General features: G+C 33.3%; 2 protein-coding genes across 2 annotated transcripts; one reads left to right on the top strand and one right to left on the bottom strand.

Moving 5' to 3' along the window:
• Positions 1-3: 3 nt before the first annotated feature.
• On the top strand, positions 4-2,744 carry LOC125675852 (ATP-dependent DNA helicase RecQ-like). The gene is made up of 2 exons (XM_048913677.2): positions 4-562; positions 1,574-2,744. Exons 1-2 carry the CDS (start codon positions 93-95, stop codon positions 2,742-2,744), a joined length of 1,641 nt encoding a protein of 546 aa, XP_048769634.2. The 5' UTR covers positions 4-92.
• Positions 2,745-3,607: 863 nt separating this feature from the next.
• On the bottom strand, positions 3,608-10,992 carry LOC130051589 (uncharacterized). The gene is made up of 7 exons (XM_056153628.1): positions 10,452-10,992; positions 10,154-10,224; positions 9,414-9,857; positions 8,307-8,445; positions 5,282-5,403; positions 4,663-4,862; positions 3,608-4,495 (listed from the first exon to the last, which is right to left on the bottom strand). Exons 1-5 carry the CDS (start codon positions 10,915-10,917, stop codon positions 5,300-5,302), a joined length of 1,224 nt encoding a protein of 407 aa, XP_056009603.1. The 5' UTR covers positions 10,918-10,992; the 3' UTR covers positions 3,608-4,495; positions 4,663-4,862; positions 5,282-5,299.
• Between the last annotated feature and the right edge of the window lie 3,544 nt (positions 10,993-14,536).

Genomic DNA, 14,536 nt, shown 5'->3' with positions numbered 1-14,536 from the left:
AAACTTTAAGTAGCGCCATCTGACGTCCTAAAATAGTTACGTCCCTTGAATCTATAAATTCTTCCTCCAATGAAAATCGCTGTAACATAAGTATGCGAAAACTGACGTCAGAAAGAATGGCTGCCTCCATAGATCAACAAACTAATGCCATTTGTGATCGATTTAAAATCCAATCGCTAACAGAAAAACAATACAAAACTATAACGGCTATAGAAAATGGAAAAGACGTGTTTACGAGCACCAAAACCGGTAGTGGAAAATCGCTAAGCTACGAATACTTCCCAGTCCTGCACCCAGGAAAATGCGTGTTGATCATAGCCCCCCTGATTAGTATTATGAAAGAGCAGTGCGAAAAATTGCAAAATCTGGGCTTTAAGGCGTCATACATTGGAAAAGACTTACAAGATACAGATTTACTTGAACAGGGCTTGTATGATTTTGTGTTTGGAAGCCCCGAGGTCTTCCTCAATAACAGCAAGTGGAGAACTATGTTGAAGTCGGACATCTACCAGATTAAGTTGCAGTTAATAGCAGTTGATGAAGCTCATACGGTTACACAATGGTATGTTTATTAAGCTAGAATTAATTGACCTTTTCTTAATGATGTATGATACTGAAATTGATCAAAATATATCCCCCACCCTATTTTTTTTGGATTGAAAAAACTTTATATATATTTCTAGTGATTTTAAATTATCGTTCACACCCTCCTAAATACAGTATGTGTGAATATTATCCATATAGAAAGTTGTTTACAATTGGAAATAGACAAGTGGGCAATTACTTTGAAATGTAATGCATATGGAATTTTACAATTACAAGTATCACCATTTTTCATTTAGAAATGTAATTAATTAAATCATAACTATTTTGCTAAAAAATGAATTAGTAAATACAGAACACATTACAATGAACATAAATTACAGTGGAATTTCAAGAGTACAATTTATTTGCAGGCAACTTTTTTTAAAAGTCAGATTGAAAGTAAATACATGTATATAATTACAGGTTATCATTTTACATGTCAGCTGTATTTCATTAGATTTTTTGAAAAGGACAGTTCTGGTCTAAAAACTTTGCCAGAAATACTTTATTTTTAATGAGTATGATCAGAGCTATGTGGAATGTACAGCTGACACTTACTTATACTTGTGGTTATGTTTGGAACTACATGCATCTGATTTCCTTATTTAAATTCACTTTTACCCTGTTTACCTAGCTTCCGTGAAATGATTAATTTTATTATTGACAGTTTATTTCCAAAAAATTTGCAATAAATAAATCAATAGGAGCATTTGTCAATCAACATTGAATAAACTCACACACAGAGTACAAAGTCTGTGATTTCAAGAATGTATTTTAAATTAAAAAAAAATCATATTTAATATGAAATAAAACATTATTGAAAAGTAATGGTCATTACTGGCATTTGAATGAAAGTAATGCATTACATTCTGAATCATTGCAATTACTTTTAACTGATATATGGGTCCATTATACCTCATTGCTTTAAAAAATGCATAACCAGGTCTGTTTGTAAATTCAATGTTCTTGTTCTTTTTCTGTGTTTTAGGGGAGAGGGAGACAAGGAAGAGGAGCCCTTCAGAGAGGCATTTGCTCACATTGGAGAATTGAGATCACTGTGCCCCAAAGCATATTTACTTGCCCTTACTGCAACATCTGGGCCAAGTCAACGAAGGAAAATTATGAAAATGTTATGTTTTAGTGCAAACTCTGAAGTTATATTAGATTCACCAGATCGAGAAAATATTAAGTTAACATCATTGTGTATTCCAAATTCAGATAATTTAGAAAAAGTATTCCATTGGTTGATTGATATATTGAAGACCCAAAAGGCAAAAGCTGAGCGACACATTGTTTTTTGTGAAAGTATTGCAGATGTTTCCAAGATCTACACAACATTTGTTAAACATTTTGGCAATGACTGTCAACATTTTGAAATGTTTCATAGTAAAACAGATGAGAAAGTGAAAGAAATCATTTCGAAGGACATGAACGTAGATGGTAATATCCGGGTGCTGATCTGTACAAATGCGGCTGGCATGGGGGTGAATTTCCACAATGTACACCATGTTATCCATTACAAACTACCTAGGAAATTGGATACATTTGTTCAGCAGATGGGGAGAGTAGGACGTGATGGACAGTTCTCAGATGAACTGATATTGTATAAAACAAATAATAATCACCTTAAAAAAGTGGAAATTGAGATGGTACGTTTGGCTAAAGATGACAGTAAATGTAGACATGAAATCCTTTGTGAAGCCTATCTATTACCTAGCAAGAAAATATTACCATTACACGACTGCTGTGATGTCTGTGAAAGTAAATGCGAGTGTAAAAGTGATCTTTGTCCTCGAACACATGAAGGTGTAAGGATAAAAAATGAAGACAATTCATCATCAGACCTTGAGGATGAAATGACAAGATTTGTTAATGACAGAGAGAAACAACTAATTCATGATAAACTACTGTTCTATAAATCACAAATGTCCACTGCTGATTGTATTGTGAAATTTGAAGTACTACATGGACTGACAAATGAAGTTATTCAAAAGATAGTAACAAACAGTAATTCAATATTTACACCTGATGATGTAATGAGAAAATATCCAATTTGGTCAATGGATACTGCTACTGCCGTTAGTGAAATTATTTCCGATGTTGTTGGTGATTTGGATATGTATAATTTAGCCGAAGACTCTGAAGTAGAGTCTGATTGATGTATTAAATAAATATGCATATCAAATAAATCTTGTGAACTTGGTTTATAATTGTTGAATTTAATATTTCACCTTTAACCCTTTACATGACAAAGGACAAATCCATGAAATCTACAATCATTCCTATAATACTGCACAAATTCCATTCACTGAAAGCCTTTTAAAATATAAAATGTAGTTTCCTTTTTGTATGCTAATCTGCCCAGTTATTGTTTACAGAGGTGTGATCAAGTCATGTAAAGGGTTATTAAGGAGGAAAACAGTCTACACTGAAATGTCAATTGATTTCATGCATACTGTGGTACTTGAGTCTTGTCGTATTTTCACCCATTGACAATTAACATTTCCAGCCAGTTTTAAATATATTCAAAATCAAATTTCTCCATATTAAACATATGTACTAGTTTAGAATCCCCCCTTTTTAAAATTTGTTCTTTGAGAGGTCAAAAAGGGTGAAAATAAAACCAAGGCAAAAAGTTTCCCGTCAACTCTACAGTACTACATTGGCAAGGATTTAACAAAAATTACTGCATCATGAACATTACGGGGCTCTTAAAATTTGGATTGCTTGTTCCCACTTCAAAATGCTTTGCACACTTTTTTCCTAAAGGATCATGTCAATAATTCCAAATTGATGGATAATAAACTCAGAAAATCCAACATGTCCTGAATGCTTGTCCAAGTTGAATCCAAATTTCCTTAAGATATTGCTACTTTAATTTCCTAGTTCTAATTATATATTTTTAATATCTTTAGTGCCAGAGCCCTGCTTTGTTTTGTTAAAAAATAAATCACAATCTAATTAGATTATCTTTTACATTTACTGTATGATTTCAACATATAAAGCAGTTTCTGATTAAAAATGTCTTGGTACATCAAATTTAATGGTTTTGCTCCTTCATAATCTTTCTATACAAGCTCATATGATAATGCTTCTTTTTGGCTTTGAATCCATTTATGCAAGTCTACAACTTTAACCCTTGAGAATAAGTCCTGAAAGGAAGAAAAGGCGTTGAATTGCCTTCCAGGCAAATAGTCAAATATTTCAGCTTTTTTCAATTCATCAATCATCAATTCTACATCGACCTTTTTTGATGTCTCAGTCCGCGATGTCCCTTTAGGCTTCATTTTGACCTCTTGCATCATATTGCACTTGATTTGATCTTGGATCTGAAGTGATAGGGCTGCCTTTCTTGCACTTTCATAAGTAACATTTGCTCCTTGTGTGCGCACTTTTTCTTTTAATCTGTGGACCATGATTTCGACCAAATTGTCGTTTGGTATGTTGTGTCTGTTGCCACCAGAAAGATTTGCTGTACAGTTCCACTTATATTCATAAGCATCTCTGGGACTAAGTATACAATGGTAATAGGCTAAGAAGCGAAACAACCAGATCTGATATTTTGTGTGATGAGTTACACCTGAAAGTAGCATTTGGAACTTGGCATTGGCCATTATCCTGTCACCATCACCCATACAATATCCATCATTGGTGTCTTTCAGCAATAGCAAACATTTCATCAATGAAGCTCTGTATAGACCAATCCGATCAGGTTTCTCCTCTCCTGCATCATTCTCACTAAAATCCCACAAATGTTTCTCTTTCAGGTGTCTCTTTAGATGACCTACTTTTTTATATTCCTTTCCACAAGAGATACAGATATATTTCTGTAATTCATGGTCAAACATGTCTCGGATTTGTTGACTTTTGACATCTAGTTCTTGAACTTTCTCTGACAATCGATCACAATCTACCGAAATATGGAAAACAACCCATGTGAAAAGATTTTAAATGCTTAGAATATGTAGTACATAAAAATTAACTACAACATGTACATGTTAAAATACTCATAATTATCTAACAGTATTTCACATCAATCTGGTCAAGGATTGCTTTATCTTCTAAGTAATATCTTACCATCACTAAGGTTTACATATCTATCAAGTATATCCTTGGCAATCTGACGAATAAACTTGATCTTGTCTTCTGCAGATTGGGTCTCAAAAATCTCTTGTTTTCGGTTCGGTTCAGAATCCAAATTATCCATGTCCAGAAGATGTAGGCATGCTCCTGCGGTGAAGGCATCCAAGTAGTCCATCAGAAATGCATAGTGAGCTCTAATACAAAAATAAAAAATCAGTAAATCTATAAAAAAAAAAAAAATAATAGAAATGTCTTAGTGAGCAGGCAAGGCACACCCACCCACCCACTTTTCCTGGTGTTCCTAGAAACCTCACCAAACACACTAGCATTTTCTTTTCAAGCAGAGTGGTCCTTTGTGAAATTTTTTCCCTTCTTTAATTTCAACATGCATAATTATAATGATATTTTTGCACACACTTAAAAAAAAACATTGTTTATTATTCATCAAATTATAGTTGGTATTGCTACTGATAGGGTCAGTTTGTATGGTTTTTATGTCTTTTTTAAATTTAAAGTATTAGTGTGTTGAAAAGCATCTAATAAGTAATGCACTTCTAGCTATTAACTTATTTCCATGTCGATGTACATGAAATTAATACAAAGTTATTGATACCTGTACTTCTGAATGACTTCATCGCCACCATGGACATCTATTCTGTGAACAACATTTCGCAGCTGACTTAAAGTACCTACTTCCCCAGCAGAAGTCAACTTGTAAAATTGCTGATACACGAGCTGAAATGTTACAAAAATGAGTAAGATGATGCAATTATTGTTCAGAAATATTTTTAATTGAATTGGTTACTCAAATTTACTTTTGCATAAACATTACAAGAGGTATGGATAAATTATAGACAATGATCAAGTTATTATATATATATATGGTTTTAAGTAGAAAAAAGCATATAATGAAGTTTTATAAACCTTAAATAACTGCTTTTTACTGTATATGGCACCTTTCAAAAGGTTAGCGATCAGATGAGAATAAAAATTAGTAAGAACATTGAACATAGATAAACAAATCAAAGATACTTAAATTGGGATTACTTTATGATTATAATTGTAAATTCATTCAAAGCATGTTTGCTATAATTGTGTTTTACTACATGGCAACTTTTGAAAAGGTTAGTGATAAGAAAAAAATAAAAGTTAGTTGCAACATTTGAACATATAAACAAATAAAAGATCCTAATATGGGATTGGGACATCTCCATTATGTGAAATACTTCCTTTCCATTTAATCTTGGGTGATTTAAAAAAAAAATTGAAAGTTGCTTGTATGTTCATACATTTTTCAGTTGTATAGATAGACAGTATCCCATTCCCCTTTCAATAAATGCTCTGAAATGCAACATTCAATAATTGAACATTTTGAAACATAACAGATAAAGAAATACTCCATATCCTCAAGACTAAGTCAGGGCTGTGACTGAATTCCTCACAAATCGGAGGAAAACTGGTCAAAAATGAAGAAAAACACCTCAACCTACTGGTAAAATATCATTTTCTGTCACTTTAGGTCAAACCCAGAGTGTTTTATTTTCTCGGAAATTGAGCCAATCAAAAGATTTCAACTTTAAAGAGGAAAAAAATCACACCACTGTTAAGTAGTTGTGAATACTAGGAGCTAAAACCGTAATTATTCCAGGGTTGGGCGGTTAGAACCCCATGTTTTAACCGTCCCTGTCAATACTCCCAAAGTGGTCAATATCGGTCATTTCAGATTCTAACTTTCCATTTTCCTATTCTTTTGCAAATTTCTTGTAAAGATAATATAAATCATTTCAATATTAAGTTACAAATTTTAGAAATTAATATGCAAATCTGGTATTGTTTAATTTCTGATTGTGTAATTCATAATACATGTATATATAGAGGGGGTAAATACAATTATGGTCTTTTTCAAAATTTTGAATTACAAGAAAATAGCAGTTATGCTATTAAAACTCAGGTACTGGGCTTCAAGATATAAAGACTACCAGTAATTATTGACTGCTATTGTTATAAAAAAAACAACCAACAACATGTATCGCAATAGCTACATGTACAGACCACCCTCTGTGCAGATGTCACTCCACATGAGATCTATTGTTAAAGTTTGATTGACAGGTGGCCTACCATTGATCACAGTAAAATTGGGGGGTGGGGATGTTAACTTAAAATTCAGTGTTTAAGAATAACAAGTAACTGGACATTGAATAAACACAGTGATTTAGTATGAATTGGGGACAGTGCTGTAGATAAACAATGTATTGCAATGCACAGAGCAGGAAATTTACCTGACCACAGGAAACAAGAGTTCACAGATGTGTTAATGCATACTCTGGGACCAGAGATGACCAGTGTGCATGTTAATGTTATGAAAATATAACCAACCTATCCCCTCAAATGTTTATTTAACAGCTAAAATGAAGATTAGAAACAACAGGTAGTTCTTGTTAAACTGAGAAAGTTTAACAGAAATAGAAAACACTTATATTATAAACTGATAGTGCATGTTATGAATTACAGTAATTACCATAATGGCCACTTAAACATTTATAATATAAACCAATAACACAGGCTATAATGACCAAACAATTTTCAATCAACCTGTATTAACCAGCTTTAACCAGTATTGATCACCAGCCCTGTCAATACTCATATTGACCACTTTTTTGCCAACCCTGAATTATTCTGATGAAAGAAACGTACACTTTCTTTGTTTTGACCAATGGAACTAAAATCAAGATATCTAGAAAAAAATCTTAACTCAAGAAATTGATGTGGAATTTCTCTTCTTAAAAACAGTTAAAAACCAGAGGGGTCCCTAAGATGACACAGACTACCAAATCTTCCATGTGTAAGGTCAATAAAATAAATGCTTATGGAGTTATTTAGATCAAATTTTTATTACACAAATATGGCATGGTAAACTGTGAGACCTAAGAGACCATGAAACTCAACGAAACAGAAATAAAATACCTATAACTCCATGAACAGCAACAAACATAACTATTCAGCTATTACCAAACATAGATTCATCATACGATGCAACCCTTCTGGTCTGTGAATAACACCTGCCAGCTGATCAAACTCGGACCTGCCATTCAGCATTGCTAACTGAGCACTGTAGGCTCGTTCGTTTGTCAACACATCGCCCCCAAATACCTTCTTCTTGATAACCTTGGGGTTTTCTTCCTGAGTGTGTGCAATATATTTTGCATGGATGTGTTCCAGAATTGTTATCATGTCCTCGCTCTTATTCTCACTTTTGTCCAATAAATCCAGAACCACAAAATCAGACTTTCTAGACATTTCATCAAGATGAGGGTGATGAATAACATCTGGCAGGTATGGAGCATACTTTTTGAAACATTCTACATACTTGACAATTATTTTCATAATATGAAATAGACAATTCTCCTCTAAAAACTCACAATCAGAACGACTTGGAACAAAAACACCATTATTAACAGCACTGATGGATACAGATGGGGACTGATTACTTAAACCATTGTCAGTAATACGCTTCTGTAAACCTATCATTAAGAACCAATGCAGACTCTTTCTCTGTTTTTCTTTGCTCATGTTTGATGGGCTTTTAGAAATGTCAAAATTATCCCCGATTATATCTGAAGTGTTCAGATCATCAGTACCTAAAGTTTCCAGTGCCTTTTTTTCATTGATGACTGTCGAGTTGATGTGCTCAGTCTGGTACTCTGCTAGATCTGCCTTCTTCTTAGTTGCTGCTGAGGAGGACACACTCAGTCCCATTTTTTGGAACAAGGAAATGCACTGTAATAAGAATCTGATCAATAAAATTTGCTTTAATATTACAATTACTACTATCATGAACCACAGAATGTGAAATTTTAAAATGTATAATGATATCAAACACTGCATGGCACCCGTGATCTTAACATTCTACTTGATATAAATGTATGCTAATCATGTGGAAGTTGATGGTCATTAGGGGCAAGATCAAAGTCTGATAAAAATCTAAATTCAAATAGCTAGGGGGAGGGAGGGTAAAAACTCCCGTAAGTTTCTGTTATCCAATAGCGATTACACTTTTAATAGTGGAAAGAAAAAAAAACAACAATTGTTGACACATGATAATATTACATTTCAATGACCATTAAATAGTTTCAATTAACACTTGCATTTGTGAATAACCAGTAGAAAAGGTATACAGACTGTTACCTGTATTTATACTCTTGTATGTTTTTTTTTTCCATTCAGTTTCTACATTCATCATATTTAGATTTTAGGGGGGGGGGGGGGGGGGGCTTAGAGAAAATTATGTAAATTTAGTTTTTGTCGGACATTGAACTTTTGATCTCGTCCCTTTTAAAAGTGAGTACATTCAATGAAATGTTGACATCTGAACAAACAATAGATTGATTGAATATTGTTTAACGTCCCTCTCGAGAATTATTTCACTCATAGGGAGACGTCACTACTGCCGGTGAAAGGCGGCAAAATTTATGCCTATGCTCAGCACTTATGGCCATTGAACTTGAAGGGATCTTTATCGTGCCACACCTGCTGTGACACTAACAATAGAAAATTAGAAATAGAGGCTTGTTTTGATAAGGAGTATATAGTACATATCAAAACAGGAACAGAGACAAAACACTATTATCTAGCTGCAAGTTCTAAATATCTATAAGAAAATTCCAGTTCCTAATTATCCTTTCCAGATATATAAGTAAATTATTTTGAAAAATTCAGATCATACGGGATTCAATTTGAAATTTTACCTCATCTGTTGTCCCACTGTGATCCAAAATTTGAGCAACAATGTGATGTAGTGCAGACATATGCATATTTTTGTTTCTCGTAATAATGGCTGTGGTTACTGCTATTCCAACGTGGGAATCTTTGAGAGAATGCGACAGAGTTTTGTATAATATGGGAGCATGTAACTGTATCTCAAAAAGTAATCTGTCAAATTTGAAATTAGATAAGTTGTCACACTTTGTACTTCTTAAGCAGCAATTTGCCTTTTTGGATACCAACTTTGTAATGTCTTTTTTTATGTCACTGATAACGCAGCTAATGAATTCCTCTTTCAGAAAAGAGTTATATGCTATCATTGCTATCTTTCGTTTAGGCTGTCCATTTGATATGGCTTTGACAACTCGTTTTAGTTCAGCATCCTTCACAAGTCTAGATTTGATCTGTTTTCCAGTGTTGAACAACACCTACAAATATATGCAAGTTGAATTTTAAAACAGCCATATGATATACAAATTGTTACACATGTATATCAATCATATGATAACCAAACAAGAATGAACCATCAATTATTTCCATTAAAAGGCATCAGATGCTCAGAATCTTTGAATAATGTGCAGCATTTCAATAACAGAAACACTTAATAACCCATACTCAAAAGATTTATCAAAGTTTGAAACTACATTGAACTTTACATCATTAAACTTATTTAATACATGTCTATTTCTACTTATTAATGGCATGCACAAAATTACACATTCACCTTAATTTTACTGGGTGTCAAAAGTTTAATACATGGCTTTCGCTTGGGTTTATCTGGAGTCTTTGCAGAAACTGTTAAATTAAATTAAAATATCATCCAGGTAAGCATGTTCATTATTTTCATCATCCACTCCAAACCAACTGAATAATTCCAAATTCTAAGAACATATAAAATATATTGTATTTACTTTCAACATGTTGAAATTGTTTATATAACAAACAAACAAATAACAATGTATATTGACAAAATTAATGTGCATTATCATGCTGTCATATCATTGTGAAATGATTATATTCACCTGGTTTACTTTTCTTTATTTTCCTTGGAGTTGGTGACAGTCCAACTCCCTGCCTACTTCTCTTTGACTCCAAGTTGGAATCATCTGAGATTACATTCTCTATTGGTGTCAGCGTGTCCTCGTTTCTCAATGATAATTCGATCATGGTAGCGGTCGCACTTACATTACCCAACGTCAGATTTTGACGAAACGATTTAATTACTTCTCCTTTCTCCTTTCTCAAATCTTCCATCTTGTGCAATAAGTCATAGTCAATTTTATACAACTTCCGTAATTTTGAATAGCATTGACTACACACATACGAGCCGTCATTTGGAGATGGGATTGATCCCAACACTTCACATAACTGTTGAGTGAATTCAAACGTTGAGGAAAAAATTGTTCTCCTTGATTTCTTGTCAAGAATGGCCCGACACGTTCTGCATGTGGGCGCATCCATTTTGTTTGATTTATCATGGATTTTCATTGGTTGAAATTTTCGAAACTAAAATACGCAAAATGAATCGATGCAAATTTTGAAAAAAACTAACAGCATGTCTTGAAATATTCATTTAAAAAGTGGGTCGTCGATAATCAATCATATCATAATCATTTCACACTAAATCATACCAAATTTATTAGCTTCTTTTTATAATTTTTATATAAGAATTGATTTATGTGTAAAGCGTCTATTAGTAAAATCCGTGCGAAAGCCAAGTCGCGCAGCCAATCAGATGGCTTCTTCAAAGTTTTCATTTCGGCGGCTATATCTGCCAAGGGTGAAAGAGGAACACCGTGTATCGTCACCCTTGGCTAGCGAAGATGATGGAGCCTCTGAACCCTCTGGCAGTCTATCAAGTATTTGGCGTCTGAGATCTTCCACTGAAATGGCAAATGGTAAGTAAAGTTTGTCATTTGATCGCCTTTCATGAACAGCAGCCTTTTCATCAAAAAATTTACTCAATTCTTTCCAGAATGGCTTAAACTTCTCTTCTGTAGGTCGACAATTATTTTTTCGCAAATCAAAAATCAAGTCACAATCTTCACTTTCCAACAAAAACTTCATAAACCGTTCATCAATCTCTGCAGCATTTGCAGAATTTGCCTGATATTCAAACTCTGTAAGATATAAATACATGTTCCTTAAAATTACTGGTTGCAGGCCAGTACAGGTTTTATATCGATCTATAAATTCCTTCTGCATCTTTCTTGTTGAAAACTTCATTATGTTCTTTTTTACTTTGTTGATAATTTGTACTTGTTTTACTGTATCCCTTTCACTTGACCCAGGAATTTTCCACAAAACATTCATGTTTACAAGATAGTTTCCAAATTGGAATGAAAATAATGCAACAGAATTTGACAATGATAAGTTTGTAATCCATTTTCTTCTTGTCTCCTTATCATCAGGTTCAAAATCGATAATATCAATAGGTTGATATTCTACCAAATCTTTAACACACGAGTCCAAAGCCTCATACTCAACCGTCACTTTTTCCACAGGCTCTACAACTCTGAGCATCCAGTTGTCATTAAATTCTCGAACGGGGACAGTACTGTTGTGATTCACTTTCATCTTCTTGTTACACGCACTTAAGTATTCCTCATACTTCTTAAAATACGAAATTAAGTCTTCTAATGACGTGTAAAATTCCTTAAACTGGGGATTCATTGTCCATGGTATTGTCAGAAGTGATGACAAGTTTTCAATATTTTCCCTTAGGTCACTAGAAATAACCTGAAAATAAATTGATATACATGTAAATAATAAGAGTATTTTTATAATGTATTACAAATAAAACACATATTCAATAGTGTGTCTGTTTGATTTTGTAAATACCTGTGGAATTTTCTTATGTTGCACTTTAAGATCACGGTACCCACACATCTCTTTGAAGAGTTTGGGCATTTGGAGGCCTCTTTTCTGGAATTTCTCATGGTGTGGATCTAGGTACCACAGTGCCTGAGTTATTGTAGAAACTATGTGGTTGCCTACACCACTTACTTGGTGGCTGGTAAACCCAATGCTGTGATTCTTTAGTATTGAGATAACATCATTGTACAACCTATCCCTTGAAGTGGTTTCTTTTCTACAACAAGATATGGAACATTCCGTCAAGACCTGATTTTTTTATCCACAATTTCAAATACATATTGAAAATAAATTTCTAGTGAAATATATGTACCCTTGTGCAGGATAATGTACATAACTTCTGCTTGCTGACATCAAAACATCAAAAGTGTTCTTTTCTTGGGGAGTTTTGTTATTGTTAGTGTCCTGGTCCAGTTTAATTACCCATGCTGACAAAGATTTGTATCTAAAATATTGTTCAATCAACATAAATTTCTGGGACATCTGTTTAACAGCTCGGAATGTAATATCCATTCTTTTAAGCTTTATACTTCAGCTGATGAACGAATATTAACTTTTCTACAGATTTGAAAATTATCATCGAGATGAGTAAATTACAGCAAATTACTGTTAAACATCGTCCTCTTATAATATAAAGTTTACTAAAGACTACTGAAAGACTTACCCGGAATCTTTTAAGACATTAACAGGTGTCTTTGGTTCGAGGTCTGTACCCTCACTTTCGATTCTTGATATCTGAAGAGCTGTTCCGTCGGATTCTTCCAGTAGATCTGATATTACGTGACCCACACTGTCGCTTAGTTTTGCCTTGACAATTTTGCTTCGGCAAATGGATGAATCGATGCATTTAATTTCGATCTTAATGTACATGTGGCCCTCCATTCCCGCGCAAGTGTCAATGCTAGTTACACAGTCGCCATCAGTAAGATGCTTGTAAATGATTTCACGAAGTTTCCCAATAGACAAGCGTTCACATGATTTATAATAAAAAATGATGTACAACGATCCCGATTTTATTTCGAAACATCGATAAACAGCACAGTCGGCGGGAATTTCAAAAATAAAAGTGAGTTTGGTCTCTTTTATTTTTTTCTCGGTATTTTCATAAAATTGGGTCGGCGCTTCCCGTTAAACAGAAAATTAAAAAACTCTGGCCTTACATATTCTTTCTCGTCTTTTTAAGACGAAGAAATGATATAAAGCACAATGTTATAGCTCAAGTAATAAGATTTTTACCCCCTGAAATACTTTACATTCCTATTGAGATCATGTCCCTTTTAGGAGGGAAAATAAGAAAGACATATTCATGTCCTAAAACTTTATTATTCAGGATATTTAAAAGATCTTTACATCATTTCTTTCGTCTTGAGGAGACGAGAAGGAATATATAATCATATTTTATGTAACATGAATAATAAAAATTTTGACCCCAGATAACCTGATTTGGGACTTTTTCCGACGAATGACTGAAAATGCTTTTGGGGGCTCATCATTATATTTATCAAGCTAGAAATATGAACTTGGTATCACCTGATTCGCCTCATTGAGACGAAAAAAATGATATAAGAAACATTAAGGTGTGATAATAAATAAGGAAATCAGCCCCAAAAAGCATTTTTTTATCACTCGCTGTAAAATGACTAAGTCCAAATTGAAAAAGGTTTAGGGCATAACATTTTCATTATCCACCCTACATTTATTTTAATTACATATTCTTTCTCGTCTTTTTAAGACGATGAAAATGATATAAAGCACAATGTCATAGGTCAAGTAATAAAAATTTTACCACCTGAAATACTTGACATTCCTATTGAGATTATGTCCCTTTTAGGAGGGTAAATAAGAAAAACATATTCATGTCCTAAAACTTTATTATTCAGGATATTTAAAAGATCTTTACATCATTTTTTTCATCTTGAAGAGACGAGAAGGAATATATAATCATATTTTATGTAACATGAATAATAAAAAATTTGACCCCAGATAACCTAATTTGGGACTTAGACTTTTTAAGACGAATGACTGAAAATGCTTTTGGGGGCTCATCATTATATTTATCAAGCTAGGAATATGAACCTGGTATCATTTTTCTCGTCTTCTCACGTGGAATAAAATGATATAAAGAACTTTAAAATACTTTAATAAATAAAAAATTCGATTTTTGACAGGGGGATATTCTGCTAGGAACGATAAAAATGACTACCTATTTGCCTGTGAAATTCTTATTTATTGT

This window comes from Ostrea edulis, chromosome 2 (assembly GCF_947568905.1).
Source record: "Ostrea edulis chromosome 2, xbOstEdul1.1, whole genome shotgun sequence".
In the NCBI taxonomy this organism is placed as follows: Eukaryota; Metazoa; Mollusca; class Bivalvia; order Ostreida; family Ostreidae; genus Ostrea; species Ostrea edulis.
This window is presented reverse-complemented; position numbering and strand designations above follow the sequence as displayed.